The 12731-nt window shown below is 43.2% G+C and overlaps 1 protein-coding gene across 2 annotated transcripts in view; it reads left to right on the top strand.

Moving 5' to 3' along the window:
- The window catches only part of cntn3a.1 (contactin 3a, tandem duplicate 1), a 153617-nt gene that overhangs the window by 73580 nt on the left and 67306 nt on the right, over window positions 1–12731 (top strand). For both annotated transcript variants that reach the window (XM_049016174.1, XM_049016173.1), the window contains exon 6: window positions 11831–12034. In XM_049016174.1, the coding sequence (XP_048872131.1) occupies window positions 11831–12034 (204 nt within the window). The remainder of the gene's footprint in view (window positions 1–11830; window positions 12035–12731) is intronic.

The following is a 12731-nucleotide window of genomic DNA, read 5'->3' as shown; positions in this document are numbered from 1 at the left end:
GGGGGGCGCAGCACAAGGAGACGGCTGTGGCAGAGTGGAACAGGAAAACAAACGGATGAGATCGGCTCCTCCACTGAGAGCAACACTGCCGAAAGGGAGCTCTCCGAGGGGAGGTGTGACAGTCTCAATGGGGCAGTCAGCCTCTGCAGACTCTGGTCAGCAGACACAGTTCAATCCTCTAGCATATTACAGCTCCCCACTCTCCTGTATGCAGGATTTATGGACGCTGGGTGATTCTCTTGAATGGCTGCTGCATTCGTGTCGTTCGCTTTCTTCCCAGTGCTGTCCAGCAGTGTGGTGCTGAAGGGAGGTATTGGGACACACCTCTTCATCACTGAATTCAGGTGTTTTGTTCAGACCCATTGCCACAGGTGTATAAAACCAAGCACCTCGCCATGCAGTCAGGTTTACAACATTTGTGAAAGAATGGGTCATTCTGAAGAGCTCAGTGAATTCAAGCATGATACTGTAATAGGATGCCACCTTTGCAATAAGTCAGGTTGTGAAATTTCTTCCAAGCTAGGTTGCTAGGATGCTTCCAAGCATTATTGCTAAGTGGAAGCATTTAGGAATGACAGAAACTCATAAAATACCACGTAAAGTAACAGAGCGGGGTCACCAATTGCTGAGGCACATAGTGAATAAAAGTTGTCAATGCTCTGTTGATTCAATAACGGCAGAGTTCCAGTCTTCCTAACACATTAACCGCAGTACAAAAACTTTGAGCTGGGAACTTCATGGAATGGGCTTCCATGACCAAGCAGCTACATGCAAGCCTCACATTACCGGATGGAATGGTGTAAAGTACTCTGTTACTAGACACTGGGTTGAGCTTTGGAGGGGATGTGGTCTCCATCCATTTACGGGGGTCCAAGAGTTTGTATTGTATTCCCAATTATTCCCCCATTATTCACACCCATGGCAGTTTGTAACACGCAAAACTGAAAGAAGCTCCTTTCATTATATTTAAGATATGTTCTCTAGGTTTACACTTTTGGTGTCCATTCTTGCACGTACATGTGTCACAGAGACATAGTGAAGTTAAGTGCAGGGATAGGCACAGATCTTTGTTCTAGATACGCATCTCGCTCTGACAGAGCAGCAGGCAGCTTGGTCAGACGGTAATTAGTAGGGCTGCCATGTGTCGCTGGAGCAGCAGGTGCTGTACTCTCTCCCGTAGCGCGTCTCTTCCAGGGCCTGTAGCCCTGGTGACAAGCTGCAATTACCAAGATCTGACATGCGACACCAGCCACCAACCAGGAGCGTCCCGACTCCCCCTGGTCCCTGCCTGATGGAGCGGTGCTCCGCCACCCTGAGGAAGTGCGATGTGAGCCGGAAGGTCGCATCCCTCGGTTGCACGCCTGCTCCTCTGTGCCGCAAGGCTGTTCCTCTCCACCAAAGGCCCAGAGGGTCATGTCTCAACATTCCGCTTTGGGTAAAAAAAGTTAAATACCAAATCACGCTTCAGCAGTTTCGCTGTGGTCTGATTTTGCAGCACCATTTAAGGAAACGTGTTTTGCTTTCCTCTTTTACCCACTAAATGTGCTGATCTGAATGGCAACTAATATTAAATGTTAGATAGCAGACTATACATGTCACTTAGCAATTAAAAGATCTTGGACCAGTAATGGCATATTGCGGTGTTAGTTTTGTTTTCCGTGGGATCATCATAAAGCTAATGGATCAGCATTCCATGAAGATTATGACATTTTATTAGTAGTGTAGTAATATGGAGCTATGTTGGCAAGCTGAGTTAATACCTTAAACGTTGACATGCTGCTAAGATTTTTAGTGCAATCTGCTTCAGGTGTACAGTAAATAGGCTGCAAAAATAGCTTAATTGGGGCAAAGCGTGTAAATGATCTTCTCTGATATTCATAGTTCATTGGGTCCACGCAGGTCTGTTATGGTTTCCCACCCTAATGGTCCTGCTCCTTCACCAAGCAGGCTGAAGTTCTAGTGTGACTTTCCTGGGGGCTCCGTGCTACCCCCTTTCCTCCCCCGTCATTTTTCCCTTGGCAAGCTCCTGTGACCCAAGACATAAACACAAATCCCCCCTGTGACATCACGTCTCCTGGGGGATGACATGTCAGCTGCTGGAAGAAGAACAAATAAATCAGCAGAACCCTAGGCATCACTGGGGCGGGGGCTTGACTTTTTTCCTCTTAACCATGTGTCAGGAGAGAAATGTTAGTTTGAAACACAGAAATATTATTTTTTAACTAGAAGATCATGAGATGGGCTCACAGAAAAGGAGCTGGTGACCTGCTGTTTCCATTACAGCCATCATTGGATAATTCCCCCATGTGTTGCTGGGGGAGGGAGGGGGGTAGTGTCCCTGGGGGGCAAGAAACAGACACATAAGCACATGGCTTAGAGTGTCTTGACATTTGTTAATCTGTTTTCCCAATACTTACTAGGAACAGCTTTGATTCACTAACGCTGAAGTTTATAGGTTTCTTTTCTTATGCAATTATTGTTTCTCAAACAATACAATGTCACGCACTTCTATCATATTACTCCTGACAGAATACAATCAGTACAAATAATCTGTTGAATGAAGGACAGAATGAAAAAAAAGCTGTGTACTTATGTGTCATGATCATCGCTAACAGGTCCCATGGGGCGTAGTGTGGGGATGTAATGATTCATTTCATATGGGAGCAGACAAGCTGTTGTACTAGATAATGTTACTGGAGAAGAGGCTGCAGGGTAAACATACTGTGACACACAAAATACATCCGGAGTTCATACAAAATGGGGTGTAAATCTATGATTAAACTAAAAGTATGCAATTGTGTAGCTTTTTCAAAAAAGCTGTCAAATTCTTCCCAGTAAGGTGTTTACCTTGACAGTTTTTGTTTCCTTTTTGTTTCATAGTCCACACAGTAAAGGACACATCATATCCATTACCTTACTATGGCTGTTACTAAATGTTGGCAAGATTGAAGGTATTTTGTGCTTTTGTCTTTAAATGGTTGTGTGAAGTACAGATATTCAATGTAGACTGTTCCATTCTGAGTAGATGGCTGCATCTCGGGGGCAGAGGTCAAAGATGTGCTACATTTGAAGCAGATTCCTTACTAAAACTCTGTAATGGTGAGGGATGCAGGTCAGCCTACCTCATGGGTGTTTGCTTAGCAAACTGAAAATTGTAGTCTGAAAGAGGACTGTGTAATTATAATGGCCAACCTGACCTATGGTGCTGCTGACAAAACAAGAGACTACTGTAAGTGAAGCTGCATTTGAGCCATGTGCCAGAATGTGGCTCCTACCCCATGCATAGGAGGGGGGATTGGTCAGTGGGAGGTCCCCCCTGCTGTTACACTGCCTTCTCTTTGTTGATGAGGTTTCACTGTGGTGTCGTGCAGCCATGCAGTGATGCGATGGTGCCCGAGTTTCATGTTGATGTGAATGTCTGAGTTTTCACTGCCATCCCTACAAGACTGTGGTCAATTCTTCCGTTGGCTTTTTTTTTGCCTCCTGCAGCATGAAGAATTGATCCAGAATGCAAAACACAGCAATCTGAACTGACACAACAGTCCTCAAAGGGACTCAGTGAAGCTGTCGTAGCTAATTAGTTTTGACTTCGAAATTAAATGTCAGGAGGAGGTAGATGAAGTTGTGCTGGTCCACAAATTTATTACTGCCTTTGAAACTCCAAGTGTTTCCTTCACTGCTCTATACACACATGGGTCTAATGCATTTGGAGTTGACTGCACCACAGCAACGTTTCCAGTCCTGGAGCAGCAGTTATTTTACTGTTAAAGAACGCAAAATTAATAGATGCAAATGAGCAGAAAAATGCAGTTATGGTTATTTTATGTGATTTGTCAGCAGGGATTAAAAACCTTCAATGATGGCATATATGATAATGTTCAGATATTTCCTGGTCCCCAGCTTTCAGCACACATAATACATATCAAGTCTTTTGAAGATTATAGTGAAAATCCCTCCAGCTGCGAGCATGACAGTATAGATGATTTCTTTATGCCATACAATTATCTTCTAATGTGTTTTAGATGTTAGATTTATTAAATTTCTTGTCCCCAGAGAAGAAAAACGGGTGTCTGAGGTGGCGTCAAAAATGGCTGTGGCCTACACAACAAAAAATAAGCTTTATTATCCGTATTTAACACATTGTGTGTCAAAATCAACACTTTTTCAGTGGTGTCCAGCCTTTTTTGCTATGAGAGCTAACGTGAGCTAGAAAATTCTCTGGAGAGCTATTGAATCACGATGGTATATTTCATGACCAGGGTGAATTCTTCGGTATCTTTCCCGACTGAGGGTGGGGAGGCTCCCACGGTATATTTTGCTGACTGGAAGAAATGGACGTTGTACTGCGATTGACTGAAAATGTCTTACTAATCAAAATGTCTTAGCGACCTAAATCTAAAATTCCCAAATCTCACAGTTGACCCAATCAGATATCTACCATAACTACATATATCAATGCTTTGAAAGATACTTGTGTGACCACCATGCCACATCCCACAGAATGGACCTGTGCAACACAGTCAGCACCAATTTACCAGGAAAGAAGACTGACCTGAACCCCAGTGAAAAACCTATGGGCTGAGCTGAAGAGGAAAGCACACAAGAGAGGGCCTAGGACCCTGGAGGATCTGGAGAGATTCTGTAAAGAGGAATGGTCTCAGATGCCCTGCTCTGTAATCTCCAACCTTGTAAAATGTTATAGGAGAAGACTCAGTGCTCTTATACTGGAAAAGGGAGGTTGTACAAAGGACTAAATCCAGGGGTGCCAATAATCGTGGTACATGTGTTTTTGTTGAAAATAATTATTTCTTGATGATGGATTTGTTTTTCTTATATTAAATTTATTTCAAAGACGGTTGGATTTTCCTCATTTTTTCAGCGTGACATGAAGCTACTTCACCAAAAGGTGGATTTTTTTCAAACCTTTTTTATGAATCTTTACAAGGGATGCCAAAAATTGTAGATGCTGTACAAGTAGAAAAAGAGGATTTTAACAGTACTGTAGTGTAGTGCAAATTTTTTAGTATTGTCAAGCGATAACATATACTGTACAGAGCAGATGACTAATAAGGAGTAAGTGAAGCTGAAAGGCATGTCAAGTATCTTACGGACCACCACTGTCCATCCAAAGGCTAGAGCCTGTTTCTACAAAACATTACAAACATTAGTCTTAAGTAGAGGAGCATTTGTAATGTATGTTCAAGTATGTGTTCATGAGGTTGTTTGCCCTGAAATGGGATGGCAGGGTGCTGAAATAGACCCCAGGGTCATCGGAACTCTGTACTGGATAAATGGTATAGAAGTTAGATGGATGTACAATATGTAATAAATACTATCAACACTGCATGTTATGTACATGCAGTTGTCACATCGCAAGGACTGTGACAGTCAGCTGGGTTGAGATTAGGCTTGAGCAGTATCTAATTTTACATATTGCCCAGACACTATACCATGAAATACATTATTTTGACTTTTTTTCCAAAAGCTACACTATTCCAGTATTTTGGTGGTTAAAAATATTTTTACTCCATCATAGGAAAGAAAACTTGGCAAGTTTTCTAATTTTGCAGTTTGTAGTGTAAAGTTTACCACCTCTGTTTCTCACTCTGTGAGATAATCACATTCATTTTTGTCATTGCTGTCGGACTCATACAGACAGTATGGTGCCTCTGTGAGAAAGGACGGGTAACCCAAAAGACATTTGTCTTCCTTTGTCTTACATTTTGGATTCCATACAGATGATTTGTAGCACTTATTTGTGTTGGCAACTTATTTGACAGTGTCTGAGGCACAGTTTAACGAATCAGAAATGCTCTTTTAAAAATGTGGTTATTTTATATTTATAATAAAAATAATGTAGAATAAGAGCCTCATTATGTTAAGTAAGATATAATAAGTCATGTTGGTATTTTAGTTTATTGGTTCGTATTAATCTTATTTTGCCAAACGTGATTTTTGTGCATCACAAAATAAAGTGCCCATATAGGTGAACACTCGCCCCATGATTTGCACTGACTACCCCTCCTCAATGAGTATCAGATCTCTCTAGGTTCAGCTCTGATTGCAGGCCCATACTCAGAGTGAAGCACCCCCTACCTTCACAATTTTAATTATTCTGGAATAATTTAATCATCTACCCAACAAACTTTTTTCCCTTTACGCTCTTGCATAATTAATAATCTGAGAGACGGTTAGAGGGCTGATTAAAGTCCCCACGTCCTCTGTGCGGTACCTCCACATCTGTGCGGTTTCTCGACATGCCCTGTGTGGTACCTCCACATGCTCTGTGCGGTACCTCCACATCCTCTGTGTGGTACCTCCACATGCTCTGTGCGGTACCTCCACATCCTCTGTGCGGTACCTCCACATGCTCTGTGCGGTACCTCCACATGCTCTGTGCGGTACCTCCTCATGCCCTGTGCGGTACCTCCAAATGCTCTCTGCGGTACCTCCACATGCTCTGTGCGGTACCTCCACATGCTCTGTGCGGGACCTCCACATGCTCTGTGCGGTACCTCCACATGCTCTGGCTGCCCCTTCTCATAGAACCAGCATGAAGATGTTCATTGATGTCTACAGACCCTGTTCTCTGTGCACAAACAAAGATATGTGTTAAGGGAATATGATTGGCTTATTTACTTGTTTACATTCTCTCTAAACTACATGCCAGATTTTCATTCAGTGAATTCAGTCAATTTTTTGCTCCGTCCTTCCACATTAGCAAAATGCCCGGGGTCAGGAAGCGGCTGGTGGCTCAGTTGTGGAATGAGGCCCATCTGTCTGCCCTGCTGAGGCGTCTTATGTTCTTCAATTACTTCATTTAGTCCCCGACTGCATGCCACTGACCTCCATTCTTCAATACTGAGATGCCATTTGGGTGATTCTTGGCCTAGAATCACTCCTTCTGCCACTCATCAATCAAGAACACGACCGCAGATGCAGTATTCATCGTATTCTACCTCTTTTCTCATACATCATATTTTTTGCATGATATGTATCTCCATATATTATTTTCTTTTCCATACATTTTCTTTCGCACTTCTGGATGGGTGTCCCAGAGTTTTGTGAAGCACCATAGAGAGAAAACAAAGTTGTGTTCCATTATGCTCTGTAGATGTGCATCACAGGGAATGTCAGCAGTCTTTAATGGGTGCTGGTCTCCACAGTGTGGTGATGGACAGTTGTGCTCTTGTCCTTGACCATGTTTGATCAAAAATGCAATGGCTAAACATGAGTGAGATCTGCATCTATGACAACCGCATTAAAAGGTCGAAATGTGGGTCTCCATGAAAACGATGAAATGCTGGTCTTCAGATGGTAGGTTCAGTGGTTCTTCTGTGTCATCCCAATCACGGGAGGCTGTGAGAACTCATCTTTTGGATTTTGCTTCAATTTGTTGGATGGTAGCTATGGTCCACCAGACATTTCTCACACAGATTGGCTTACTTTAGCCGACGGTTAACAAAACTGAATCAGTCAATCAGTAACCTTTTTATTCTTGTTTTTGTTTATCATTCTCCCTAGAATGAGCCCATAATGAGCTTGGTCATTAAAATTGCACATCGTTGTCAGAACAAGCATAAAATGTATTATTTATGTAGAATGATTAGGCAGCAGCGCCGTCATTAATATTTATCCCAGCAATGACATTATTAACACAAGCTACAGATGGTGATTTCAGTCATAATGATATTGTCTGTCTCTCGCTGCCTCTGCTTTTGATCTCCCAGCTCTGTTCCTCTGCATCTGTGCTTTATTGGGCCAATTACTAAAGCACTCTGTACTGAACGACAATCACTTGTTGCCACCAAAAAACAGCAAAGGATCTTGGGCTTACAACCACTAAGCTGTGGAGAGATCTCAATTGGAGAGCCAAAGATATGTGTGGCTGAAAAGAAAAGAGGAGTTCTGTGCCAGTGTGTTGAAGGTCCTCATTTTAATCTTGTGACTGCTAAGTAATTTTTAGTTGCTATGGGGTGGTGGTTAGTTCTGTAGCCATAATCAGCCGGTAGCTGGTTTAAACCTCGTTGTCCGTAGAGTGATTTGAGCAAGTCCCAGAACCCCTATTGCTGCAGGGACTGACTAGCCCTGCTTTCTTGAAGCATCTGCTAAATATAAATGTAATGTAGAAATGAGATGCTGCTGTGTCTCCATTGAATTGTTTGGGCCTTATTCCCTAATAGAAAATCCGTAATATCTAACTGTCTGGGTGAAAATCGTCCACATAAGGGTGTCCCTGAACCGTCTGGACTAGTATGGCAGGAGGAGCAAATAAGCAACAGGGACTTGATCTAGAGATTGGAGTTAGAAAAAAGGCGACGGCTCAGGGCTGATTTTCAGCATCAAAGTATGGGTGCCTTTGCTGGCAGCAAAGAAAAGCGTTATGATGTTATATTCCTATACAATCATATATTCCTATAAACAATTACACATGGAACAGGTGAATGGAGTTACTGGGCTCCTGTTTCTAACCCACCCATATGCTCATAATGAACCACCTAAACTCATTAAAAAAGGTACTAATTTGTACCTTTAAGGGTACTGTCACGGGTGTTCGCGATCGCTGGGTGAGCGTGCAGGCAGGCGAGCAAGCAGGTACAAACAGGCAGGCAGGAATCGGGCAAACGAGGGTTTATTTGGAACAGGCACGGAAAAACACTGGGTAACATCAGGGAATCACACGTGGGTAATTAGAGGGCGTGGCACACACGAGGAACGGACAGAGCGGGCGTCACAGGTACAATATTTGTCCCTGGGGATGTACCCTCAAGGATCTGCAACCGTACAGTAAGCAAATGTACCTTTTAAGCTATAGAAATCGACTCTGAGAAACCATTGGGGTACATTAATGTTGTTTGTATCTTGGGGAACAAAACTGTACCCTCTTTTTTGATAGTATATGATGCTCCCACCCCAGGACATTCGTACCCATATTATAAAGATTAATGTTAAACATCCAGGATTAATCAGTTTCTGTAATAATTTCCTCTCCACAGAATGTACTACTTGCATTTATTGTGAATTTTCAAATCAATCTCCCTTTTTATTAAAGCATGCTCTTAGGCATAGGTTCTGCTATTCGTTTCTGGTTGATAAAGAAAAGATGTGTTGTGTCTAGTCTGTTTTTAATCCTATTAGTGTCCCTGAATGGTGTCAAGAGGTTGCTTTTAATTATTGGCTCTTACCAGTGAGACCAACAGACATTAAAAGTACAGTTTTTTTAAATGTCTAAGTGGGTTGTTGATTTTCCACACCAGGCTGTACACTGTGTATGAGTAAATAATGCTGCAGTCACTGGGGCCTGCAGCTCATCTTCTTGCTCATCATTTCGTCCTGGATAATAGCCTGAATATGGGGGATAACCATCTTCAGTCTGGACAGGATACACACACTGCGTCTGGCAGCAGAGCTTGACGTCCAACCAGCAGCCATTCCGTAGACACGTCCACCCGGAGCTGGAGGGCGCTGCCTCTGAAACGTGGAAAAACGTTCTGATGAGACCTTGCAGAGATGGGGCATACTTACTGTACCAGATAGTCCCAGTGCTGGTCTGACATTTTTTAAACATGATTTACAAACAGGTACATGAGGTACAGGGATTCTATAGACTTCAGAGCAATCTATGTTTGTATTAGATATAGTGGAAAAAATTCCAGTTTCATCCCCTATCAAACAGCAGCTGGGTGACTGTGTTTTGTTAGTTAAGTGCGGCAGATTGTCTTTTCAATGTTCCTCATTTATTTGTTTTCTGACATTTCTCACTCCCATTTTTCCCATGATCTGTTTGTTTCATTTTGACCTCCCCAAATGGCCTTGCGGTTCTTTCGGTTCAGGGTCTTGTGTTGTGAGGGACCCCTCAGGGCATTCCCCTCTGAGCGATTACTCCGAGCGATATCTGAGCGATTCGTTTTCAGGGTAGAGCAGGACGGTTGAGAAGGTCGATAGCCTCCCCCTTCCTCAAAAGCATTCTGCGTCCATGAGCACTATGTTGGTGATTCAGGTCGGTCATAGCTTTCTCTGCTGAATACATCATACAGTACTTACTGTATGCTCCCAATCCCCCCCTCCCCCGCCACCCATCATGGCCTGCTTAAAGGTCCACGAGATCAGATTGTCTCATGATGCGATGTCTGTAAATGGTATACAGCAATTCCCAGGTGGCTCAGTTTCCCAGTCCATTCCAGGAGGACCCACAGCCAGTCCATGTGTTTGCTCCCTCCAGGCTCCCTGCCAGAGAGTTCACATTTTTGCCTACTGGGAGCTGGGAGAGAGCAAAAACTTGGACTGGCTGAGAGTCCCAGAGGATCTGACTGGGAACACTGGTATACAGCCTCCAACTAGCAAATTTACTCCATGGAAAATACCTACTGATTGTAAAGGCCCTTGCATTTGTGACTCTGTAAGGGTTCCCCAGTCCCCAGCCAGAGCTCATTGACCTGTCCTATGTAATATTCAGACTTTATATTAGAATGAGCAGAATTAGCTAACTAGACAGACTACAGTGTTTTTCCAAAGATATTTCATGCTTTTTGAAAATTAGCCAGATGAGCACAAGCTGGGAGACAGAAATCTTCTCTTTGCTAATTATAGACAAAAAAACAGGATAATTTTCTCCCTATTCTTCTGACCATGGCACCTCCCAAGCTGAAACAGAGAAGGGAAAATAACAGACCAGCACTTGCTGTTGCACAGAACCGATCCAGGGCAACAAGCTGCTTTCTGGTCTCACTGTTTACAGACACAAGGCTCAGGGTCAAATCGATATCAGCCTCTGCAGACATTTACCACCACTGGCTCTTGTGTAAGTGAAACAAACTGAAACACTGGAGCCATTTTGCAAACCCATCGCAAGGAAGGAAAAAACAAGAGTCAGGAAACATCCATCCATCCATCCATTTTCCAAACCGCTTATCCTACTGGGTCACGGGGGGTCCAGAGCCTATCCCAGAAGCAATGGGCACAAAGCAGGGAACAACCCAGGATGGGGGGCCAGCCCATCGCAGAGCACACTCACACTCCATTCATGCACACATGCACTTCTACGGGCAATTTAGCAACTCCAATTAACCTCAGCATGTTTTTGGACTGTGGGGGGAAACCGGAGTACCCAGAGAAAACATGGGGAGAACATGCAAACTCCACATGTGACCCATGCAGAGATTCGAACCCGGGTCACAGAGGTGTGAGGCACCACTGCACCACCATGCCGCCCCTGAGTCTGGGAACAGTCTTATACAAATACATTTTTTTTTCCATTCCTATGTTTCAATTTTTATTTTCAAGTTTGTCACAATTACAAGGTAGGGGACAGCTGCATGGCGGGGGGTGGTGGGGGGGGGTGGTGTCATAGGACACAAAGAGTGCAAACAGGATAAAATGCAATACAATAAAAGACAATCCCAAAAATCGTTAACAGTGACATTTAGCAATGCCTTGCTCAAAGTGCGTTATAAAATGATCAGGTTATGTCATGGTATAAGGCGCCTAGTGGCATTTACATGGTGAAATAACCTACAAACTGTTGATACTGGAATTTCAGGCATCCACACTGGCATGCAACAGGAGTTGGAGCAACTTTCTTCTGGAAATGATCCTAATCCGTCTTTAAATGATTTTCGCCAATTTTCTGTCTTTAAACAACATGACTAAAGGTAAACATATTTGTCCACCATGAAGTTGAAAGGACCTTTGCAGAAGTCGTTGATAAATGTTATTGTTGTGGAGCAGGAGCCATGCTGCTCATGAAACCTGAACGCTGCAGATGTCAGAAATTTATTTTGTTATGAAGACGCATAGTAGTCGTACACTCTGTCTCTACTTCTGTCCACAGAGCTGGCCTTCTCCTGGATCTTTAATGAATACCCATCGTTTGTGAGACAAGACAGCCGGCGGTTTGTCTCCCAGGACACAGGGAATCTGTACATTGCCAAGGTGGAGCGCTCAGACGTGGGCAACTACACATGCGTAGTGACCAACACAGTGACGAAGACGAGCGTACAGGGCCCTCCGACACCGTTGGTCCTGCGAATTGACGGTAAAGACCAGATCAGTGTTTAGTCTGAGCACCACTCATTGATCATAACACAGTTATAGCACTTTTCCACTGTCATACAGAACCAACCCATACGTGAGCCGTACCGCCAAGAGAAGCTAGTTACAGTGCGGATCCAGTTTGCTTAAATTTTCCACTGCAGAAGGGTCGACTTGGTTAAGGCGTTGCCGATTTTGGAGATGAAAAAACTAAAGAGGCACTTATTTTCTGTTTAAACACTTTACAACATGATTTACTGTGCACTTATTTTCTAATTGGCTAGCACATCTGTGAGAATCATTGTGTTAGCATGAAACAATAGCAGATATTGTATTTGATTACGTAAATTAGCATTACAAATCCATTCTGTTCAGCTATTCCATTCAGCCTTACATTTTTAAGTAGGAGTTTGGAAATTTTGCAAGTTTTCAGGAATGCAACCGCAATAAATTGCGATGTCCAATACTACTAATTAATAATAAATAGAATATATCCTTTTTTACTTCGGATAATCCATGCACAGAACACTGGTACCTCTGTGCATTTAGAGCAATCAGATGTAGGTGAGGCAGCCTGCTTGGTTTGGTCATGCTTTCAGCTCTACAAGTAAAAAGGACCTCGTCAGTGCAATTACAGTTTGGGTATGGCTCACATACTTGGAATGGAAAATGGAAAAGCACCAGTTTGTGGTACAGGTCAG

The sequence above is a fragment of the Brienomyrus brachyistius genome, chromosome 6, assembly GCF_023856365.1.
Source record: "Brienomyrus brachyistius isolate T26 chromosome 6, BBRACH_0.4, whole genome shotgun sequence".
In the NCBI taxonomy this organism is placed as follows: Eukaryota; Metazoa; Chordata; class Actinopteri; order Osteoglossiformes; family Mormyridae; genus Brienomyrus; species Brienomyrus brachyistius.
The sequence above is the reverse complement of the archived record's forward strand: the minus strand, read 5'-3'. Positions and strand labels throughout refer to the sequence as shown.